General features: G+C 39.7%; 2 protein-coding genes across 4 annotated transcripts in view; both read right to left on the reverse strand.

Annotated features, from left to right (window-relative positions):
- The window catches only part of MOB2 (MOB kinase activator 2), a 121,268-nt gene that overhangs the window by 43,417 nt on the left and 52,333 nt on the right, over positions 1-25,518 (reverse strand). Inside the window, exon 1 of one of the 2 annotated variants that reach the window (XM_082057544.1) lies at positions 20,465-20,591. The exons of the other annotated variant lie outside the window; for it this stretch is intronic. Coding sequence (XP_081913670.1) covers positions 20,465-20,502 — 38 coding nt within the window. The 5' untranslated portion in view covers positions 20,503-20,591. Of the gene's footprint in view, positions 1-20,464; positions 20,592-25,518 lie in introns of those variants that run through there. 2 annotated transcript variants of the gene reach the window in all.
- DUSP8 (dual specificity phosphatase 8) overlaps positions 1-25,518 on the reverse strand; it is a 177,509-nt gene that overhangs the window by 32,541 nt on the left and 119,450 nt on the right. The window lies entirely within an intron of this gene.

Genomic DNA, 25,518 nt, shown 5'->3' on the forward strand with positions numbered 1-25,518 from the left:
AAAACTTCAGTAAGACAATTCACTTCTAAATGTGTTTTCAACAAAAAAAGGAGATTGTCGAGGAGTTTCTCCTGATGTTTTCATAAAATGGAGAAGTGCATATCTGACAAAAGAAGAAATAGGATGTTCTTTTAGTTCACACATATTAACCAGAAGCACCAAGAACAAAACATAGCAGATTGTTGAAAATATCTAAACTTTACAAGGTCTTCCACAGATGGCCAGAAGTATGAACCACACAAAATTATCTGAACAGATGCAGCCTTATATCATTTTACTTGTGCAAAGATCTCTGTCAAAGAGTCAGCCAGCTCAGGGCAACCACACCCAAGCAACAGACACATTAAAAGATGACATGGAACAGGTAAGAAGAAATTAAGCACTCAAAAGCTAACCTTAGTATATCAATTTGCACTCCATATTCAAGCTTCTGATAATACTTCAGAATTCAGTTTTTCATTTCTTTGGCTGGAGGATGGTAAAATACAGAATATAGATTCTGTTCCCAGTTACTCTCCTACATGCTCAGTGCTAAATCTAAAAGAGCATATGAATGCTGTTAAGGATCCAGTTCCAGTCTTCTCAGTCTAACCAGACTGTTAGATATGTATATAAAACCAATCAGCTTCAAAAAGAATTTATGTGTGTGTTCAAGTGCTATATTAAACTGGAAATTAAAAGATTGGAACTTAACCTCTTTAAGAATCATGATCAATACGATACAGCTTCTTCAGAGGGCCAGCGAGAAGTGGGGATGAAGGCATGGTATTTTAGCTCTACAGGGTAGAAGAAAATTCTCTTCCCAGTACACACTGTACATTTTTATAATGAACACACAGCCAACTAAATGCAAATTTTGAAAAGAATCTTTATCATTAGAAGTACAGCTGTTGCTTTTAATGAGAGAACATACAAAACATGTTGCTGTTTCTGAAAGTCATAAAATATTTTATTCCACAAATTAGGCTTTGCTTTGTTTGCATATGCAAGTATTCATGCATATTTGGAACCTGACCACAGCTATATTGCCTAGATGCTTTTTAACTGGCAATTGTTGCACAAAGTATCTTTCTGTGTGCCTTTCCCTATGACCAAATAAAGAACACCTAACTGAAGTCAATATCTGTGTCCATCACAATTTGGGTGCATACCAAAACATAGAATAGATACAGAAATAATACTGCTGAGGAGAGAGGCCCTCCTATCAGTGAGCGGAGCAGTGACAGACACCCATGACGCTGTAATCCCCAGCCTCTCGATGTCCCTCGACACTGCAGCCCATCAAGTCCTTCTGGTTGGCCTAATGTAGGTGGGAAAGTCTAGACCACGGGGAGCCGCTAAACAAACACTGTTTACCTCCCACACCAAAAGGGACACTAAACTATGCCTCACTGTCTGAAGATTCAGTAAGTCCTTCAGGAAACAAGCCTCCTGAGATACAACTTTACCTTTTCAGGAGGCAGTTGGAGAAAGGATAAATTGGCATGAATTCAGCTGTTAGCAACATGCAGGCAATGTACAGCTCCTCTTTTCCCTCACACGACTGTTGCGTTGTCTTCACCGGTAATGGTTTGTTGGAGGACAGCAAAATATACAATACTTATCATAGCTTAAAATCTAGAGTGAACAAGGTCTGCCAGGTAGATACAATCAGCACTGCACACCCCTTCCTTGGGTTGACTTCATCTGTTTTAAACTTGTAGATAAACTAAATAGCTGTGTCCCCACTATGGTTTTCACAGCTTACATATGCTAATTATTTCACAGTGAAAACTGCTTTTTTGATCTGAGAAGATATTTTGTCTACAAAAATATAGCATGCCAGCAAACAACGGCTGCTACTGTAGGCACAGCACTTCCCATGAAACCTGTGCTTTGCACACACATTTTAGGAGTCAGCCCTCACTCGCACCTCTGAGCTGTCCAAGTAAAACAAGCTATACCGGTAAAAAAAAAAAAAAAAAAAAAAAAAGCCTATAACTACATTTGACTTTCTTCCAGTGCAGGTGTTCTCTCAAAAACCTTCTTCATACCCCAACCAATAACGCCGGAAAACATTTGGAGCAGAGACAAAACGTATGCGGTTAACGCCCAGCTTTTCCAGTGGGTGATTCACAGGTTTCCTCCAGCAACATGCTCAGCTCTACACCCCGTACCCACCCGGCGCTTCCCTGAAATGCCTGATTTACTGGGATTGCACGGATCAAAGGCGCGGCACGTGCAGGGGACGCCACAGCCACCTCAGCCACCTCCCTCCCACTCAGGAGCCCACAGAGGACAGCAGCCAAGGCTGCCCCTCTGCCCCAGGGAAGCAGAAGCAATTGGGTCCCAGCCACAGAACCAGCTACCAGAGCCCAGATGCCCAGGTACACTGTATTCCAGCACACCACAGTAACCGGAGCAGGAGGTTCTAGGGTCAGAATCAGCCTTCAGTTCTTGTCTGCCTTCCATCTAGTTATCCCTGTAGTGAATCCAAGGCTTAATTAGCCTAAAGCACACCTTCCAGAAAGGCATCTGGTTTTAACTTGTATTTCTGACAAGAAAGAAAAATAACTTATTTTGCTCAGTAATTTGTTTCAATGGCTGAACATGTCCATTGTTAAAACACATGTCCTTTGAATATTTGAAGCCCCTTAGCTTTAACATCCATTTATGTTTCCAATTGTTATCCTTTCTCTGTTAGATTATAGCTTTCTTCTTCCTTTTTTTTTTTTTTTTTAACTTCATTAGCTAGTTAATATATTCACCTTTTGACCTTCTGAGAAACTAAAAATTTTCCTTATGTCTCATTATTAGGAATCCTTTTTCCAGTCTAAATACTGCAGGTCTTCTCTGCCTTTCTAATCTAGAAGGGGTCCAAGTGCGTCCTCAAGACAATATAAGTACAACTGATCAACAGATCTGGAGCAGTTCTTTAAAATCTTAATAGGAATGAACAAGCACACAGAATTTTATCTTCATGCCCCAATAAATTAAAGGACCATTTTTCATTTAATAATGTTGCAAGTTTAAAATGTTTAAGTTTCTACCACTTAGAAATTCTACGAATATTTGCATCCTAAGACAAGAGAAAGAATACTAGTACTCATTATTTGAGCAAGGAAAGAAAAAAATCCATAAAATTATCGATTTATTTAAATTCTCCAGACAGAGTAGCTATAAATATAATCTAGCCTTCATTTTATAAATATTTAATCAGCTTAGTAACAATTAAGATAATTTCATCCCACACAGGTTGCACTACCTTTGATTAAAACCTCAAGGAGGAAAAAAAAAAATTAAAAATCTTGTTTTTCTTGTTATCCATTTTCTTTGCTTTCTTACTCACAATCATGGGGTGGAAAAAAAACACAGCATGATCATTCAAAATCAGGTTGTAAGAAATAAATGGAGAGCACATGGCAAAAGTGTTATGTCCCCCACCACATAAAATTAGCTCCTTACCACTGCATTGCTTCCACTGTAATCCGTGAACACCCTTGAGCAAAGAACAGTATTGATCCAAGCCAAATTATCTGACATAAGGGACTGTGTAGAAAGGAGTCGGGAAGATGATACAGCCTAAAACCTGAATGAATACATTTTATAATCTGCTAATATGACCATTAGTGTGGAGAGCCACCCAGTTCCACTTTACTGCCTGCTGTCTCCAACACATTCCTCATTCTTCGCCCTTACAGTCAGAAAGAGCAAATGCCTCCTCCCATCCTTTACAAGGAACGTATTCAGAGAGCAGCAATGAAAGACTCCAAATTGAGTGTGCCCCCAACTCCCTCATTACTGTCCTTTGTCTCGCTTTAACAAAGCTACTTTTAACGTACAGAACTCAGAAAAACTATCTATCCATACCTGAACTCGCTGAAAAACATCACTCACTCTTACTCTCTCCATATACATAAGGATTGCTGAGTTGCCTGATAGATGAGAAACCCAAGGCTTGTTTTCCATTATGCAAGTCAAAACTTGCAGACATCTCCCAGCTTCAACACGTTACACCTCTACTAAAAGTGAAAACTACAGTTTACCCTCTTTGGGGCTTCATTTACTGCTTTATTTCTAATTCCAGATAATCGACTCCCAACAAAACTTGAAAGCCCATCTCTCTCACCATGCAACAAAGGAAGCCAGATTGTCCTCCTGTACCGTACACATCTGCTTTTGTACCACAACTTCTATTAGCAGATTGTTGCTTAAGAAAAACAGACTGGCAATCAGAAACAGATCAGCAGCTTGGTGTTTGTTCTACTTGTGTAACCTTTCACAAACAGCCTTGCATTTCCACATGAAGGCAACAAACGTCTGCTCCATGCAAATACAAATATTAGATAATTGAAAAGCTGCAGTGTTGTTCAGAAATTGGCTGAATGGATACAGAAAACTTCTAAATTAAAAGTTCTCATTTCTAAAAACCCATTTACTGTAAACTAATATTTAAATAGTGCTTATGCAGTCAACAAATACAAGCCATCACTCCCTCTCTTAGCAGTGTTCTTTAGTAGTCCACCAGCACAAAATGCCACTAGGATCTTCTGAAGGCATCTGAGGGCATCTTTTAGTGACACAGCTAAGATACTCTATGAGCCAGCTTCTTCAGAGAGGATTATTCCCATTCATCCCTCCCTGCCCAAACCAACTGGAAATGGTGTATTTTCATTGCCTGTTTTCTGCTAGTTTAACCCTGTGGTGTAGTTCACCATGGAGCAATTTCAGAACTAGACATTTAAGAGAAACAGCAGAAGCCCAGCTAGGATTAGGAAATCCCTTTCAGGGGAGGCTTGCCGCCGTCATGGCCTAGCTCAACTATTGAAGGGCATGTTTATGCTAATCACTTCACACATGTGCTTGCCAAGAATAAAACTCATTGTGTATAACTGCATCAGTTCCCATAAATGAGAGTGGTAAGACTGTATACAGATAAAAATTATACTTGTTCCATTGTTCCGTGCTGCCAGGACGCGGTACTAAATAGCACTGTGGGAGGAAGCTGGAAGTGCTCTGGAACACAGAAAAACACTTGGAGAAATAGGGGACTTGGACTTGAGACCGGTGTGAGGCAACCCAAGTGGAGCTGTTCAGTGCACACTCACATGTCAGAAAACAGCTCAAGGACCACAGTCATAGATTACCACAAGACAACAATCTCCTTCCAATCTTGCAGTTTTCTGACCACCCTTTGAAGGATCACTCCAAGTGATAACAATAAAGAAAATCAAGTCTGAGCATTATGCCTGTATCTGGAAGCATGTATGAATCTTGAAGCATGTATTTTGGGTAAACAGGGAATTACCCTCCTAAGGATGAGAGGAAGCATGCTCTTAAAGAAGCACTTCAATTAGAATATTTTTTTAATCTTCAGAGATGGATCTATTTGGAAATTGCATTGCTGTATTCCGGCATGAACTTAGATGGGAACAAACTGCAAGTATTTTTCAAGAACATGCAATGAAAATATTTAACCAGTATTGCAATATAGTTTGTAACACAGAGACCCCCTCATCATTATCATACTTACTCATGCTACAGAGAACATTTATTATGATAAACTATCCTGTGCTTACAGAAGTGGAAATTCAAACTTCTTATTTCCTATTTACAGTGCTGTGGCAGTGAAGTTGAAAACTTTGATTATTCTATCTAGCTTTTCAATACATGTAAAATATCAAAAGCTCGAATTATTTATTCAGTCCACTAAATTTATCCAAAACAGCAAGGTATTCTCTCCCTCCCTCCAATACCCTTCAGAATCATTATTGACTGAGTGTGAGCTGATGGACAGAGCAAAACCAGAAAGCTTACACACAATACAACTCCCTTCCAGAGCATAACACAGAAAAGGGAACTGATAATTCCACAACTGCTTTCTGAAAAACTTAGTCTTGCTTCTAGTTTTCCAGCCATTTTTAGGCTGATACTTATTCACAGGCCCCTCTACTACAGTGATGCACTACTACTTGTCCTGTATCTGAGCATCATGATTCCACTATTGATCATGTACTACATTGTTAACTGCAAACTTCTCCCACTGAGAGAAAAAGTACGTTTTTTTTTTTTCCTTAAAAGAAAAGCATCAAGAGGAAACATGAACTCTTAACTTGAAGATGTCTTCATGAAAGTAAAATTTATTTCTGTAACCTGTAGCAGAGGAGCTGACTTTAAAACACAGGAGTTCCAATTTGTACTATTTTAAATTAGGATGCACATATATGAATAATGTTCAAAATTTAAGGTGAGAAAAGGCTGGAGCTACTCTTGTTCACATAATATGAGACAGAAATGGAAGAGCCATAAAAATCTAAATTAATAGACTTGGTCTTGGAGAAACAGAGCTGCTGCACCTACATAGGTATCCCTGTAAGTCAAAAGAAAGATCATTCTATTCTTACACTGTACATTTTTACTGTTGTTACAAATTGATTAGCATTGCACTTGGAAAGAGCCACAATTATGTTTTATCTTAAGCACATGTTCCCTCCCTGCCACTGTATCCCATGTTCACTGCAAAATTTGCTCTTCAAAGTTTGACCTGTGACAAAAACTAATCCATAAAACTGAAAACAAGGGGTTTGGGATGAAATCCTGCAAGGAAAGGGGGAAGCTATTGACAATTTTTCTGTGCTTCAAAGATTGGGTCAAAGCGACATAATACAACCTGCATGTCCAGCTCTCTTTATCACCTTTCAGCCAGTTTCTCTGTCATAAAACTTTGAGGGTAATTCCCACTGAGACAGGCTGCAGTAGAACAAGCCATTTTGCCAAGTGTCGAATAACTACGGAACTCGCTGTAGCCTTGAGCCGTTCGCACGCTCACGTTCAGGCTGGCAGCTGAGGCGGGTATGTAGTCACTGCCTGTCTTTTGTTTTTCAGAACAAGGAGAAAACACATTTTTCCCCTCCCCTGTCTGGGAAACAGGAAATAGATTCTTATAAAGACTCTCCCACATACAGACTGGGCAGGAAAAAGGCGGAGTTTGGCAAAATTAAGATTTGTTCTTCAAATGCAGACCAGTAATTATTCTAAGGTAAGCGACAGGATGGCTCGGCTTAGTAATGTTTACCCATTCTGGTGCTGCTGTTTTCAAATGTATTTATATTTCATGCAGACTTACCCATAAATGTAAAAACCAGTTATTTTTACCTGAGTTTTCAGGTGGTTAGATTCTTGCTCAGACTTTATTTACCTTTACATAAAGACAACTAATGAAAAGAAAATGCCTTTTTAAATAACTGTACAAGTTAATTAGTTCTTAAGCTCCTTATAAAATGGCTAGACATTTTTATCCCTATTTTATAAATGAGGCTATACTGTTTCAAGTGCACAATATAGCTCCCCAGAGCACATGAAAAGTTCCACACCTTCACTTCAGAAACCATAAGCTAGTAGCAATATTGTCTTTAGCTCAGGGGAAAAAAAAAATCATTAAGACAGAAAAGCATGTGGATTTTCTATGGATGTCAGTTACTTGATAACTGCACATCTGGAAGGACAGATTTTCTTGTTGATTGTATGTATTCCAGGAACTTATATTAAAAACTAGTAACAGAGAGAAAATTAGTATGAAGACAAAGATGGTTCCTCACTGAAAAAAAATCCTGAGATACTAGTTTGAACCTACCTGTGTATGAGCTACCCTCCAAAAAATCCTAAAATAACTTTCTAAACCCAAAAGTTAAGTATCTGACTGTATTTTTCACTAGCTAAAGTCTGAAATGTTTCTGTGACCACCTACATCAGAAAACCAGAACCTGGTCTGTATAAGTACTATAGAAGGCCTTTCTAGTTATTGGTCAGGGGCAGGAAGGAACCCTAAACTCAGAAAAAAAAATTTAAAAGTTGAACCTTGGGAAAAGTTGTGGATGATACAGAAGATGCTGAAGGAATATAATCATGATTGCTTATCCTCAGTGGGTACCAAGAACATACATATAACTTGCCTTTTGTTTTTATATGGGATGTCCTAGTGTACTTTTAAAATGCAAAATTTTGCATGAGATTACACTTTGTGACGTGCTCTAAATTTATTCTAGGCTTAGAGCTTTGTAAAAGCTTTCATCAGACAGGAATGCCACAATTTGTTAAAAACATTAATTTTTACCGAGTTGGTTATCTGGCAGAAAAAAAGCACACAAACAAACTGGAATGTGCTCAGTATCCAACTTGTTCAGAGTTTATGCTGCCTATATTAAGAAAAGCTCTAATGTTCATGGAGTGCTATTAATCAGCAGCTCTCAAAATGGTTTAAACCACATTTTTCTTTTCTGTAGCATGTGCCTCTAACAAATTTGCATAATATGCCTGTACCACATATTCCTCCATCATAGCTTATGTACCACAACTTCCAGCTTGTGCCAGTGCAATCCATGCACATACTGTGACCCATCCCTTCTGTCAGTCCTCCTCTCCCTTCCCTGCATGCCAAAATCTCCAGCTCTCTACCCCTTCCATGAGTCTCCAGGCACAAAGACTCAGCTAGTTTTCCAGCTTGTTGGCCAGAGACAAGAGGCTCTCCTGCCTTGCCCTTCGCCATAGCTGCCCACCTTTTCTTCTCTGTCTCCTGAGCTTTGGATCCACTTGCGAGGACAGTGGCCAGAAGCACACCATGCAGATGGCTCCCATGCTAGAAAGGGGACCGGTCAGGAATTCGGGGCAGGCAAGCTCTGCAAGAAATAAACCACCCCCAGCACAGACAACCACCTCAGGCATTGCGGAACAGGGTCCTGCATGTAACAGCTCTGCAGGGTTCCAACATCACCTCAGAAAGCCATCAGCATTGGTTTCAAAGTTCAAGGAAGCTGCCAGAAGGCATTTCATACCCTGTGGCTTGGAAGTGGTTAAGAAAGCTATTAAAAGATAATTCACCGATCACAAAGCCTTCTCGAAAACAACAATCAGCCCCTACACAAATCTGCTCAGTCCCTTCTATGTCAGAGAACAGGAGGGAAACCAAACAAAGCAAATGGATAGTACTCTTCCATGAAAGAGGTGTTACAGACCTAGAAAAATGTTTTTCAAACAGCTTTTGTTTAAAAAGTACTCTAGAACACAAAAAGAAAGGTCCCTCATGGCCTGAATGGTCTGTACAACAGCACACATTACAGACAAACGTTCCTTTGGCAACATAGTTGATTTTATGTAAAATCTAAGTTGCACAGTAAATGCCTGGGTAACTCCAAAGACCCTGGCTTTGTTCAAGCTAAGAGCCAGCACAGAGCTCCAAGTGACCTCCTCTAAAGTCATCTTTCCATGCTTGACTGCATCACACCTCAGTTTGGTATGTTATCCACCTTCACAGAAAACATCTAACATCTAAACCACTTAGTACTAGAGTGCTAAACTGGATGGGAGTGAATCTCAGAAAGCCATATTCCAACTACTGAGAAATCAAATTATTTTAGTGAAAAGATGGAATGAACCTGCAAACACTGGCTGCTTTAAGTTCCTGAATAGCTACCTTAATTTGTTGAGGCCAGGCTCAACAGCCTTTTAGAGCTTAAAAAAAATTTAAAAAAATAATGTTAAGTGCAGTGAGAGTCCTGAGCATATTACAAAACACAGCATTTAACACCGTAAAAGTACTTAAATATGTAGTCAATGTAGTCCCTCTTCAGAGTGTGGTGAGCCATTGCTCATTACAAAAATTCCCTAACAAGCTCCACAAAATGAAATTATAATGAAAAAACTCTCTCATGCCCCTCAGAAAACTGCCATGTTACTGTATCAAGCATACAGTCGTAATTGAAACTGACTGGAAAAGCTAAGACTTGTCTTCGAAAAGATTAGGTGGAACACCTTGGAGTAATGTAGCTTCATGACTGCCATGAAATAAACCTCCCAAGCCAATAAAACCTGACACGCACATAAAGTGAGCGTGGTGCAGTCAGCTACGTAACATGCAGCATTACGATTTTTCCTACCAATGCACAATGCTTCGTTATCTTTACCATCCATCGGCATTGCTGCTATTCTCTCCCCACATAGAATAAGCTAAAGAATTCTCATTTTCTTTTAGCTGAGCTAGCAGCACTAGGCAAAGTGCTGGTTCATCCTGCATCACTAGCAGGACAGAGCCTCAGGAATGGAAGACTTAAAAAAAAATAATTTACAGGTTTTGCTCCATTTTTCTTAGCTTAGAGCAGGCCATAATCAAGAGTCCTCTCAATACAGCTATGAGGAAAAAACATCCATTTACATCACCATTACTGTAGGTATGGTTTGAGAGCAGGTAAGGGAAGAAAACAAACTCCCATTCTATTTCAACTGAAAGCTTGAATTAACTGAAAAAAAGCTTTAGAAATGGTGATGTTTAATACATTTGTTCATTATGCTTTCACAGCAGTATCTCATTAAAAAGTTTTAGTCCTCAGAGCATTTTAAGGGGAAGATGCAGAAATAAACTGTCCATTGCACATCAAGCTACTAAATCTGCAATTCACAGTAACGGGTGTAAAAGTTCAGAGTTAATTTACTGCCTCTATTATTAATAAACTATAAATTGGGATGTTAATAGTTCTGGTTTACAACAGATAAATTAGATGGCTACTTTTAGAAGGGTACTTCTTACCCTGCCTATATATCACCTTCATTATAAGCCCTGACCACACTACATACTCCACAAAGCAGTTTACTTGGAGGGAGGGAGGGAGGTGGCACAGAATCGTAGAATTGTTTGGGTTGGAAGGGACCTTAAAAATAATCTAGTTCCAACCCCCCTGACACGGCCAGGGACACATTCTACTAGACCAGGTTGCTCAAAGCCGCCATCCCACCTGGCCTTGAACAATTCCAGGGATGGGGCATCCACCACTTCTCTGGGCAGCCTGTTCCAGTGTCTTACCACCCTAATGGTGAAAAATTTCTTCCTTATATCTTATCTATATCTACCCTCTTTTAATTTAAAGCTATTAGACCTTGTCCTATCACTATATGCCTTTCTAAGGAGTACCTCTGCAGCTTTCTTTTAGTTCCCCTTGAGGTACAAGAAAGCTGCTATAAGGTCTCCCAAGAGCCTTTTCCAGGCTGAACAACCCCAACTCTCTCAGTCTGTCTTCACAGGAGAGGTGCTCCAGCCCTCTGATCATGTTTGTGGCCCTCCTCCGGACTCACTCCAACAGGTCCATGTCCCTCTTAAGTTTGGAACCCCATAGCTGAACGCAGTACTCCAGGTAGAGCCCCACAGGAGCAGAGCAGAGGTGGAAAATCACCTCCCTTGACCTACTGGTCACACTTTTTTTGATGCAGCCCAGGAGACAATTGGCTTTCTGGCTGCGAGCACACATTGCTAGGTCATGTTGAGTTTCTCATCAATGAACACTCTCGAGTCGCTCTCCTCAGGGCTGTTCTCAATCCATTCTCTACTCCACCTGTATTTGTGCTTGGGATTGCCCTGACCCACATGCAGGACTTTGCACTTGGCCTTATTGAACTAAATGAGGTTTGCACAGGCCCACTTCTCCAGCCTGTCAAGGTCCCTCTGGATGACATCCCTTCCCTCCAGCATGTCGACCACAGCAAACAGCTTGGTGTCATTGGCAAACTTGCTGAGGATACACTCAGTCCCACTGTCTGTAACCCCAAAGATATTAAACAGCTACAGCTTCTCAAATATGATGGAAAGTGGCTTAGCAACTTCATCCACCAGTTCCCTCAGGACCCACAGATGCATCTCATCAGGTCACATGGACTTGTGCACCTTCAGGTTCCTTAGACGGTCTCAAACCTGATCTTCTCCTACAGTGGGAGGTTCTTCATTCTCTCAGTCCCTGCCCTTGCCTTCTGCAACTTAGGCAGTGTGGCTAGAGCACTTGCCAGTGAAGACTGAGGAAAAAAAGTCATTGAGTATCTCAGTCTTCTCCATATTCCAGGTAACCAGGTCTCCTATTTCCTTCCAGAGAGTGCACACATTTTCCCTACTCCTTTTATCACTGATGTACCTACAGAAGCTTTTCTTGTTGCCCTTGACATCCCTGGCCCGATTTAATTCCATCAGGGGTTTAGCTTTCCTAGCCTGAGCCCAGGCTGCTCAGGCAATTTCTCTTTATTCCTTGAAGGCTGCCTGCCCTTGCTTCCACCCTCTGTAGGCTTCCTTTTCATGTCTTAGTTTGTCCAGGAGCTGCTTGTTCATCCATGCAGGTCTCCTGGCATTTTTGCCTGACTTCTTGGTTGCAACTCCTGAGCTTGGAGGAGGTGATCCTTGAATATTAACTAGCTTTCTTGGGCCCCTCTTCCCTCCAGGGCTTTATCCCATGGTACTCTACCAAGCAGATCCCTGAAGAGGACAAAGTCTGCTCTCCTTGAGTCCAAGATAGTGAGCTTGCTGTGTGCCCTCCTCACTGTCCTAAGGATCCTGAACTCCACCATTTCATGGTCACTGCAGCCAAGGCTGCCATTGAGCTTCACATTCCCCCACCAGCCCCTACTTGTTGGTGAGAACAAGATCCAGTATAGCACTTGTCCTTGTTGGCTCCTCTGTCATTTGGAGAAGGAAGTTATGGTCAACGCATTCCAGGAACCTCCTGGACTGCCTATGCCCTGCTGTATTGTCTCTTCAACAGGTATCAGGGTGGTTGAGTCCCCCATGAGGACTAGAGCTTATGAATGTGAGGCTCTCCTGTCTGTCTACAGAGGGCCTTATCTTCTTGGTCAGGTGGCCTGTAGCAGACTCGCACTATAATGTCACTTGTCCCTGCCCTCGCTTTAATCCTGACCCACAAGCTCTCAGTCAGCTCCGCATCCACCCCCACACGGAGCTCCATGCACTCCAGCTGGTCATTGACATAGAGAGCGACACCTCCACCTCATCTCCCCTGCCTGTCCATTCCAATACCTCAGTCACAGGAGACATCCCACCACATCTCTGTGATGCCAATAAGGTCATACCCCTGCACACATCTCCAATTCCTCTTGTTTACTCCCCATGTTATATGTGTTTGCATAGAGGCATTTAAGTTGGGCCCCAAATAAAGCTGATTTACTGGCTGGAGTGCTGTCATAGAAGACACTAAAAAAAAAAAAGTTCAGTGTCTGAAGTGTTTTGTTGTTCCCTGTTCTGCCTCCAGGTTGTTAATGGAACAACATATTTGTAATGCTTAAATCCTAGTATGAGCATTTATCACCGCTTGAGATTCTGTATAAAAGCAAGGATGACAGTTTCCTTGAATTTGTGCCACAACATTGTTTTATTTCAAGAGGTCAGACATTTCCAGTAAGTAAATATGTACACCATGGGGGAAGGAGAGAGAGAAAGAGAGAAGAATACATGCATTCACATGAGACCTGCAACAGCAGCTTCTGGAGTTCTGAATTAAATCTTTGTTTCTAGTAGAGACTAAAATATTTGTTACTGTTAGCTGCAGATACATAAGCTATGAGAATGAACATATTCCTATAAGTTATTCTTTGATTTAAATATTTCCAAGGGGTAGGAGACTAACTGATCAGGACAGTTTTAAAAGCACGTCACAGCCTGAGATTTTTATTTCTCACCCACTTTTTCCACGTAAAACAACAAAGATTTTTCCAACTAAAATATAATCTAGCATAAGGTACTACAGTTTCAGACTAACATGACTGACATGATTATTCTAAACCATATGCTTCACTGATCTCAATAACTGGCTGATCAAGAGGCTGCCTCCCCCTCCGCCCCCCCAAAAAAATCTGTTTAAATACTTATTTTCTGTAAGTTGTCTCTAGCATTCACCATGAAGAAGGCCCAGTTCCAAATCCATATTTGGGAACAGCTCTATTAATATAAAAATAATGACTCACAGTGAAAGTTCTAATGAAATCTTCTACTTAGAAGCATTATGTTTATAATACTTTACCCATATAAGGCTTACAGTTTAAGTCTTTACGCATGTATTGTTAATGACTATAAAAATGCTTAGAGTACTTTTGCCTACTCACATATGCAAAAAAATCCCAAAGAAAACACATATGAGATCATAAGTCTTGTGTTGTAGGACAAATGCTACCAGAACACTCAGACTGAATATATAGGACAACAGTTACAAAAACAATACCAGCAATCTGTATAAAAGGAACACTATTCCTGGAGGTGATGATTAAATCAAAATAATTACAATTCTAGAAATAGTTCAGTGTTTTGCACCACATTTCCATCTCCCTCTACTTGGCAAACCTACTGTCACCGTCTCATGTAAGGTGGCCAGTAGCAAGGCTGTCCAGAATACACAAATAATGCCAAAATGTGGTGGAATTGCTGCAAATGGTAAGTTCTTGTTACCAGACAGTGACAGTGAGGCTACTGTTAGCCCTATTGCTTTTTTTCAAGACCTTTGCGTTCATCGTCACTCTCCTCCAGCTTTTGACAGTTCCATACCCCTCCTCACAGTTCTTACAGCAGAGCCACCAGTAAGGTAAGAGGGTTCTCAGACAGAGCATTGGGAAGAGCACAGCAACCAGAACCTGTAGTAAGGAACCTCCAAGGCATGGAGCACACAGCAGTGGTCAGAAACAGCTGGCAACCCTTCCGGGCTCCACTGCTTGGTGCACGTGGGGAAAAAGGTCTAGACTGCAATCCTGTCCTGATCACATTACTGCTTGGTGACATGGCCAAATGATGGCAACTGTGGGATGCAGGGGTGTGGAGTGGGAGACTTGGGGGAAAGTAATTTATAAAGGAAACTTCTGCTGGTTGTGAACTAAAAGATTTGCTGCATTTTGTTTGTTCTCAGAGGCTGGTCTCTCTCTGTACTCACCCAGTAGTCAGAACATCCTCAGATCTTAGTCTACACCCTCCTGCTCCAAGAAAAGAGCAAAATAAGGGGCATTTTAATCACACAAGAGAAGCCACCCCACTTTGTAACTGAAGCATAGTGAATGAAAATCACCATCGGCTTCAGAAAACGAAAGAGCAAACCTGTAACTAAGTTACAAATGAGCACAAAGGGCCACAGCTGACCAAGAGCACTAAGATCACCTGGAGTCAGGCAGAGTCAGTCAGCAGTGCTGGCACTGCAGCTCAGCTGACATTTTTTGACATCATAAAGCATTCTAAAGATGACTCTCCAAAATGGATTTGCAATCTAACAAAAACTCAAGTGGATAATCTACATTTTTTGGCCTTAATCTGATAAATCTGTGCTGTGCTTTCCAAGGCTAACAGTCTGTACTGCAACCCTTAGATGTTCCCTTTTTTCATTATAGAAACTGTGGTAATTTGGGAGAACCATAAAGCAGTTCAAACAGCTGCTTCTTCTCAGATAAGATATTTGGGTGTTCGTACTACTTCTGTTTGCCAGATGAGCTATTTCAACAGGCTTTCCTGAGCTGTTTGTCACAGCCTTTAACTCTATTTTCCTGCGGTTGCAACAATACTTAATAAAAAAAGCCTTCTGAAGAAGACTTATTTTGCTCCCACTTTCTACTTTTTTGGGCAAAATAAACATAAGATATGACTTTTACTCCTTGGCTTGCTTTGCGTCAGAACAAGACAGAAGCACACAAGAAAAATAAATTCTTTTTCAATTTCAGTGCTTGGCTCAAAATCAAGACTCATTAGTTTAAAGCAGTGGCTTGGAGCAGAGGAAACAGATCTTGGGGCCAACAATATGTTATCAGAGTCAGTTGAGCATCCATTAATCATTAAGATATTCCTAAGTATTTTGTCCCTGTCCAACTTGAATTTGTTTCAAGGAATTGGTTACTTCTGCCTTGGATTATATATAATCACCTTCATGTACACATAGTCCTGAAATGAATGCAGAAAAAAAATCTCCATGCAGAGCAGAACTCAAAGAGCATTTTCAGAGGGGCCAGAGCAGCACTGGGCAGAAGAAGGGAGATGTCAAACTATTTGAATTCTGGGTTGAAACACTGGTATCACAAGTTAAGCACATACTTTTCAAGAAGGTTCAGCAAGTACTCAACTGACTGAGATGTTAGCTGCAAACACTGTCTTTTCAAAGCTTCCACCCCGCCAGATTTCTGAATGCACAATCTAGCTACATTCCTCTAGCACTTGAAACCATCCAGGAGAAATGCCACACAACAGTTATTCAACAGTGCAGAGTCAAGTACAGTGAAGATGAGAAGAAAAACCTTAGCATTTAAACATTTTACTTTGTGCTATGTATTTGTTTCAATGAATAACATGCTGCTCAGTTTCCATTACCATAAATTTGAGACGGCTGCTTTGCAGGATTTGCAGATATCATTGCTTAGTTTTACACCATCTTCAAACAATTTTCAAGTTTCTAAACCTGCACTGAGTTAGAACATATTGCAGACCAACTATACACTGCATGGCCTTGTCAAAATTGTCATGCTAAGCAGAATAGAGTGATGGGGCATTGCGTGGCTCACTAACCAGGGTCATCAGAAAACCCAGTTTCGGTGCGATTTTACCTAGTAGACTATTTATCACTATGTCACGTGATATTTGAAGCAAGGTCAGAAAGTTTACATGTGTCCAAAGGAGCTCTTCACTTCTACAAGTGCATCATCTACTTCACATTGCAGCAAAGCTTCAACATGGTGGGCAAGGCCATTGTGAAGGTAAATCACCATGGGCATGGTTCTGTATGCAGCACTACAAAGGTTATAGGAATGTGTAAGCCCGTCCATTATGATTTTAAAAGGCACAGGAAGCTTACATCACACCAAAGTTCAAGCTGCGTATTTGTTTCAGGTGGGTTGAGGTCATATCTTGTGAAATGCACGCTTGGATTTACACCCTTCCTTAAACTCAAGTCATTAAGAGAAAAAAGAGGAAATAGATGTGTAATAAACAGTATTTGTTATTTGACAACTTACCAAAGACTTTATTGACTATGAGTAAATCCAAATGCTAAAGGGACAAGAAAAAATAGCATTTACAAAGAAAAAAAAAATATGCTGAAACAATTACAGTGCCAGTGCATTTTTCACTGTCAGTAAGCCCAGCACCAAGCAAATAAAGGGATATCTCCCAAGTTAAGATGACCTTCAAAAGAGTTTGTTTATAAAAATAAACTTTGCTATGCAAAGAAATATAATCAGCACACTGCAGGCTAGCACATAAAAGCAAAGCTGACTTAACAACATTGTCAAAGAGATGCTGGCAGGTAAGATTTCTACGTCAGCCTCAGCAAGATAAGGTAGGTCTCCCAACTCAGTGTCCCCTGATGAATCTCAGCACCAGATCCTTCTGTCTCCACATACTTGCGTAAACATTACCTGCTTCAAAAAGCAAGAGCAAACATGCCCATGTCCAGCGAGACCTGCTCAAAGCACACCTACAAATCACTGTTTCTAAGTCAAACTCTGGACTTTACATGTTTCCAGTTTATATGAGTACAGTTCTTACAGTAGTATCAATTGAGGTACAATGGAACAGGAGAAAGGCTAGGAAGGGGGAGTTTTTTTGCTGGTATTAGGTTTGAAAATAACTTTCAGGCATCTTTGCTCCCCTTGCAGTCTTCCTCCTTGTATGAGTTTACAAGTACAACCAGAGCCTGACCAAATCATACCCACCCCACCCCCTCCCCCCCAAAAAATAAAATTATTGTGATAGCTCTCACTACAGTTCATTGTTTACAAGCAAAATTAAAAACAAAAATCAAGATTTTCCTGAAAACTGGATCAAATATCTGCAGTTTTGGGGAGTATCTTATGATGTCAAAGACACAACTATTAAAAGAAAAAGTGACCATCTTTATGCAAAAGATACAAGGGTTCTCACATAACCCCTGTATCCTGTCTTCTCCAATCACTCCTTTTGGTCACTGCATCCAAGATATCAGGACCACCTAAAACAAAAACACTATCTGGAGCTTGATAAACCAATCTGTGAGAACTTTTTGAGTTAGGCACGGTTTATTTACTTTTTAGGAACATCTGGATACAGTATGTAAGAAAAACAAGAAGTTGCACTTTTGTTTTTAAAAATGAGATTTTAAACAAAATTCTTGTTCTCCCTCACAAATGCCATGTTACACTCTTTACTGTGAACTTCCTGCAAATTCAATAGCTCCACTTCACAAAATAAGACTTGATACAGTAGGAAGGTGCCAAACAAAGTGACTTTTGATGTAAAGAATTCCCTCCTATTGCTCTCGATGCTCAACTTCTATGTTTTAACATTAAACATTTAGCATAATACCACCTTGTCTGATTCGGAGTATACTTGTGCAGTTTATCACCATACTCTGCAGTTAATCTCTGAACACACTCATTATCTGTGGAGGTACTCATGTTTGGCTGTGCAAACCACATGCTTTTTGCTTTTTTTTTTTTTAATAAGAGAGGCTCAGTTTCCATGCACTACACTGTGTACAGTAATCCCACAGTAACCATCTCCTCGCCTGCTGCAGCAGTGTCCAAGCAGCTCCTCTCTCCTGAAGTGACCTGTCTGTTAGGGGGCCACTGCACCTGATGAGTGGAACACACTGTCCCAAACAAAAACCCCTAAAGATCAAAACAAGCTTTTCTGCTGACAGGCCAAAAGTTTAGGCTAAACAGGAAAACATACTTGAAAATCTTTTTCCATTACCTTGCATTATTAAACCATCTAAGGCAAGAGATAAACATAAAAGGAATTTCTTTAATTAGAGGCATCCACTCCTCAGCATCTGCTATTTAATAGAGCAAAGCACATCAGCATGTTAGAATCAGATAATATTGGAGTCTCCCACAAACTCACAGTTGAAGCTTCTTTTTCATGCAAGCCATGGGTGCCACTGGTTTTACCCACTGCAATACAACACTTCCAGTTAAATGTTTGCTGTAAAATGTAATGCCAGGTATGCACTGGGCCACAACAAGTGAAATTCCTTAAAATGATGATGTAGCATCTTGCAAGTTAGAACAAGGCACAACAGATGCACAGGGTGATCTTGCACAGCTTATTTCCCTGAAGTTCTACACCATGCATTCATTTTTAATAAACCTCACATCAATTAAAGATTATGCTTCCTGTAACTAAAATCTAAAAAAAACCCCCTTTAACATAAGCAATATCCATTATGTTTTGCATTTCAGCACCATTTCTTAATTGACTCTCTAAATTAAGAATCTCTCAAAGGGTCAAAAACCTCTGCCAAAAAGACAAGTTAATGCTAATATATTCTTAACTTCTACTACAAACTCAATCCCATTGAGTGGCAAACACATCTTACAACTTAAACCTAAATACTGCAAGACAGTAACTTTGAATTATGTTTGATTTTGTATGCTGCCAGATAATGGAATTTTTATTACAGTTGTTAAAAAAGTAAAGCCAGGAAGATGTTAGCATCCATCTACTTTGCCATTAAAAAAACCTAATCCAAATCTAATTTAAAAACAAATTTAAACATATGTTGGCAAAACAAGGGACCCTTCTAAGTGGCATTGTGCAAGTCAGTGCTGGTAAAACCAGTGAAGACCAGCTGAACAACGCTATTGAAGTATTTCCCATCTGATCTGATTGCACTGCCATATGCCTCTTGTGCAGAGACTGACAATCAAGTGCACGACAGATCATGAGTTTAAAGCACCTAGGCAGGTTTGGGCTAGTCTGCACACTCGGACACTGAAATATGCCTGGGCTTTTCAGGAACACAGTGCTAAGCCAATGGCACCATGAAGCACTTATTACAAGGCTTGCTCAGGACAGAACGTTAAAAGCAGCACAAAGTAAAACAACACTCTGAGACTAACAACTTTCTTCATTTGTCAACTCACCTGCCAGGTACTAATCAACAGTTAGAGGACTGTGGAAGTACAAGTCCTCTCCAGTTCAGGTATGGCTGTGCTGAGAAATAAAACTTACATCGTATGAAGACATACAATAACCTGCTTTATTGAAATCAAATGCAATTGTAAGAAAACACTTTCACCTGAAAATTCTCTATCTTCAATTATTGCATAAACATTCTTTAAACAAGGAATATCTAGTTAGTGATCTTTACAGTAACGGTATATTCTGTTACTGAGAGGATTTGATAGCAAACAGAAAAAATAATCAGTGTTTTTAAACCCACAAAACTAGCAAAGTGACTTAAAAGTAGTTTTAAGTATTTGAAACTACTGAAACTAATTTTTTTTAGACTGACTAAATTTAAATAAATTTATATTCACTATCAGAGAGCACCACATTTAATGAGTTTAGCTGTTGTTCATACCAAAAGCATGGGGTGTTTGCTGGCAAATGCTTGAAATAATTAGCACAGGTATCTCTTCAGGAATCACACAGTTTCTAATGCTTTGTGGTGCTTTTACTGAGCAGATCCACCTCATTTTAAACACAGACAACTCTCACCTGCCCGCAACAGATGCACATGTTTTAAAAGCAAATCTAACAAAATGTAGCAGAAAGCAAGCTAAATAAATGCATATTTCATATGCTGTGATCATCCGCTTTTTTTGAGACAAAAGACTTGGTCATTATTTCACATACCCTGTCACTAGAAAGAAAAATAGAGGCTTCCGTTTTCATGCCGGTTTAATGATGAAGATTCAAAAGAGGATAGAGGCTCTTTCTTACCCATTCAGCGTGTATGAACCATTCCTCTTGAGTCTCATACTTGCAGATAAGAATCTTAGGAAAAAATCCAGAATGAGGTGGTTTGTCCTCTGCTAGACCAAAATCCAGGCACCTGCTTGGTGGTTGTGCTTTTTGTTCACTAGGGGATCTCTTTCCTGTTTCTCTGAGTCATCAGTGAGGAACAATGTGAAACCGCCACCAGAATCACTTAGCAGGAAGCCCAGAGGAAACTGCCTGAAGCCAAACAAGGGTCTGGAAGTGTAAAATCTCCCCAAAACACCTCTAACAGAATCCTAGAGCCCACCAAGAAAAAGCAGCAAAAATTCATGCAGAAGGGGTTTCTTATAAAATCCCTCAACCGCTCTTTGCATGAGCATGAATAAGTCTTGTAGAAAGCCGTATTTTATTGGTGAGCTGCTCTTCTTCCAATTAGTCTGAAAGCAGCTTCAGATCTATTCCCTCCTTCTCACGAGCCCTGCTGTGACTGTCACTCAAGTATTCAGCACTGCACACAGCATAAGACAGCTAAGTAACAAGCCCTAAATAACAAACAGACTATTTTGTATTTTTTTTCTCCCCTAATACCAAGTTGGAAACTACACATGTGGAAAGAGACAAACAATTAGTGGTTAAAAAGGTTTATTTTCCTTGTAGAAAGTTAAAAACAGATCTAAAATCACGCTCGAATGCTGCAAAGAAAAATATCCTCTAGCAGTCCAGTCCTGGGCAGGCTGCCCAGCATAAATCACACCATCACACTGTCCCTGATGAGGCTGTTTTCCTCGCTTTCTGTTCACTCTACCATTCCCTGATAGCTGCGAACTAAACAGCTGCACGGCTTAACGTCTCGACCAGATGGGGGAAATCTACCACACAAAGCAAAAATTACTCCAGATAATTGTTGATCATTTACTGTCTGTGAGTAAACAGACACTGACTCAAGTAATAAATCACATTAAAAACATTTTTAACAATGTATGTTGAAATGACTGTCACTTGTGGCCTACGTGAAACTACTCTAGGATAATAAGAAAACTGCACGCTAGCCAAATATAAAGATTAACTATTCACTACCTAAACAGAGGAAAGCAATGGGTAGGGTCCCACAGAACTCTGGCCTGAGGACAACACTATTCTGTATTTTAATGGCCCAAATGTGTAAAGACAATGTTCATCAAGCTGAATCTTTGCATTGTTCTTTTGGATTGGTAATCTGAAAATTTAACAGTTATAGAAAACAGCCTAAAATATAGTAGAATTATTTTTTTCTAGCCGCCTGAGATTATACAGTTAGGTGTAATCACATATACCTGTACAGGGACTGACCAGATCACAAATGCTGAGAGAAAAAAGGGTTACAAGGAATTACAGGCTGAAGAAATCAACAATGTCATACTGTTGATAAAAGGCAACAAGACCGAACGTTATAAATATGCTGCGTCTGCAAGATAGAAAGCATCTGGAATACCCTGCCCAACCCTTGGCACCCTAGTAGACAGATGTAGCATAAGTTGGAGCCCAGAATGCACCAAGAAGAATACTATTTATCTCACAAATGAGAAAACTGAGGGAGGAAAACAAGGTAACATCTTTCAAGAATGCACAACACTGCTGTAAAGAGAAAGGAAACAAAATGTTCTTCCCGCTCTAAGCCAGGTTAGTATTATATATTTTTTTTGTTTGAGTTTTTTGGGGTGGTTTTTTGTCTGTTGTTGTTGTTTGGTTGTGTTGTTGTGGTGGTGGTGTTTTTTTGTTTTATTTTATTTTAAATATTACAGAGATTATCTTGCTCCAGAGCTGGGGACTGAGTAGGTGACCTCTATAGGTCTCTCTTATCTATAGCTTTCTATGATTTGCTTCCATTACTAGTTGGAAGAAAGAATGAAAAATAATTAAAATTGTGCTGTGTAACCACACAAGACAAACTAGCTCAAGCCAAACCAGACTATAGCATGTTTTGGATTTTTTTTCCTCAAAATAAGTTACACTGGCCACGACTGCAAATAGGTCCAATACATTACCACCACAGCAGTAGCAGCACTCGATTTTATCATATACATCATGGGAAAATATTACACTTCATGTTCTTCTCAACCATCAACTCTACGAAGATCCTGCCTATGTGGCGGCTGGCACCCGGGCCCGATTCTCCCAGTTGCTATGGCCAGGCCCTGCTGTCCCTCAGGAGTGAGTGAAGATTTCACTATGGCCATCGAAGAACTAGAAGTTAGGTCCATGCAGGCAGCTACCTACCAATGCTGGATAAAGCAGAGACACATTTTTGGAAGTTTATCAAAGAAAACTAGGATGATTTATTTGGTTAACAATTTAGAGAAGAAAAAATAGTTAAAGCTAATAAATCAAAACTTGTACAAAAAGATCATTTCTAAATGCTCTGCAAACCCAGAATCAAACAAGAACACAGTTTTCTTCTTGGAAGCCAATACTTCTGTAGAAGTGGTCTTAAACTCAGGCTCAGAGTAAATCTGTTATGTCTTCAGTTTTAATTGAAATACATCACGTCTCACTGAAAAGACACAGCTGACAGTATAATTAAAGTATATATGACACTATTTTTTTTCAGGTATCTGCTAATTTGCATTGGAAGTGCACCAGCAGTATGGAACACATGAGGTGGTATCTGGTGACTATTATGTAACAGAAAGTGACTACTATGGTAAATTGGAGAATCACCATTTTCATAATTAATTAAAACCAGACTTTACCACAGCTTTTTTAAGCAGCTTTCTGGACGTAAAATGTAAGTGATATACTCATGTATTTTGAGTGTTTTTACCAGCTACTTAATTTTTTTTTAATAAATTTCAGTATTCTGTTGCTGTAAGCAGCTGCTGGTTTTTTCCAAATTCTACTTCTGTCGAAAGACATCATTGCTTTTTTTTTTTTTTTTTCCTTTTTCACTCCTCCATGCTCTTTCAGGGATTACAGCAGCACAAGGGTATGTGTTCTTTAATATCTCCATCTGAAAACTATTATAGGAAACCAGCAACTAAATATAAACTATCCAATCAGAGTCAGGGGCAGCCACATTGATGCTGGGATCCCAAAATGCTATCACGGACAAAATAACTTACCACAGAAACACAGCAAAAGCCTACTTGCCAATACAACTGTTTCAGAAACAATAAATTCCTGCTCCAGAGAAGTCTCCTGGAGTTTAGTTTGGTTGGTTAACAAAGATTAAAAAAACCTTTATTTTTAGTCAACATGAAAATAAAGATGATGAACTCACTAAAGTAGGCAACTCTGTGGTGAAGCAACATGCTATACACATTATCTCCTACAGTATTTACAATTAGGTGCACCTAAAAAAAAAAAATCTTTTTCTCCACTCGCTCCCTACACGTACACATTCCAGTGAGCACACAAGCTGAATCATCATTACTGTGGTGAAAACACATGGGAGGAGGGAAAACATCTTTACATCTCCTTAAAATCCCTTCTGACACATAAAGCATTCTTACAGCCCGTTTATGTTTTATTCCTTTCCCTAAGCAGAATCCATAAACTTTAGCATGGATTATTTGTTCCCAGGCTAAATACTCATCCAATTACTGCTCTGCTTCTGAGGGGAATTTCAACATGGCCATTTGACCCAGTTATTTTGGGACGTTAGCTTAAAGTACAGTTCTTCAGATAAGAGAAATTAGTATGGATGATTTACCGTTTTCAACTGTTTCCCAGCCACTTTGTGCTTTGAAAACAGTGTTAAAAGAACTGTGTTCCAGCTACTATTAAAAAAAAAAATCTGAACTTAATAAAGGAATGTACAAGTTAAGTAAAAAGCTGGGTACACAAGAGAATAGCTATTCCTCTACTACTTGGAAAGACTTACAGTACACTCAGAGCTTAATTATTCACCCAGGTGGAGTTTTGCATATGAATGAAACATCTTTCTACATCTAAAAAGAAACCCTCACTAGCAACCTCAGTTCTCCACATCTGGCCAGGAAAGAGAGGAGACAGTGTGCCCATATGTACCCTATTTTCCAGAGCCATGGCTTTTTCACAAGTGTTGAACTTACTTCTACAGCATTTTGTGTTTTATACATATATCCTCAGCCCATTCCCTCCAATGTTTTTGAAAAATCTATTTTAATTTTTCCCACCATTAAAGAGAACAATTTACTCCCTTTCTTGTGGAAATCACTCACTAACCTAATGCATAACCTTGTTTTCTACTGTCTTGCATCATAACTTAAGGGCTAGTGATGTTAACTCCCAAGATAATCAATGAAACACTGAATCATAAGAAGAAACAAATGTGAGTCTACTTTTCTGGTCTGATTATGCACTTAGAGCACTTTTTATTAGTAAATATATTATACAGGGCACTGAACAGTGGGTCAGTCAGGTTCGCTTCTACTTTACTTAGCTAATTCAGGCTTAATTTAAACACTGATATTAGAGAAACAAAGAGCTTACAGGTCAATTCAACCATTGTTGGATAGGGAATGAAAAAGTAAAAGAGGAGAAGAACACAAAAAGTGAGACACAGCTGGAAATAAGTGTTTTCCCCAAATTCTGCTAATGCATTCTGCACATGAAGATAGTGCTGCCTCAGCTTCAGAGCTGAAGGGATTTCTTTGCCAAAGCTGTAAAGAAATCCCATTTCATTAGGGGTTTTGGCTTAATATCGAAAAGAAGAAAAAACCCTGTGTGGGGAACGCTACAATGGTTGTTATACAAATGAATGCTGTATCGCATTCCCTGTATACGAACAAAAAGCCATAACACGTGAGAAGTCTTTAATTTATTTTTTAAGAGAAGATTTTGTTTTTCTTAAAGAACACAACAGCCAGTCCTGATTTAAGGCAAAGATGAGGGCAGCAATGAAAGGGTTATTGCAAGTATTTCATAAGAAGCAAAACAGGACAGTGTTGGAGAAAGTTACAGAACTGAAATAACAGAAAAGCAATCCGCCTGGAAACGGAAAAGGGTGGGTGAGCAGTTTCTACCGGACAAGGGCAAAAGCCAGGGTTTATAAATTTAGAAGAAAATACACACCCACACAAAACTTCAAGTAAGAGGAT

This window comes from Streptopelia decaocto (assembly GCF_964273445.1).
Source record: "Streptopelia decaocto genome assembly, chromosome: 7".
NCBI lineage: Eukaryota > Metazoa > Chordata > Aves > Columbiformes > Columbidae > Streptopelia > Streptopelia decaocto.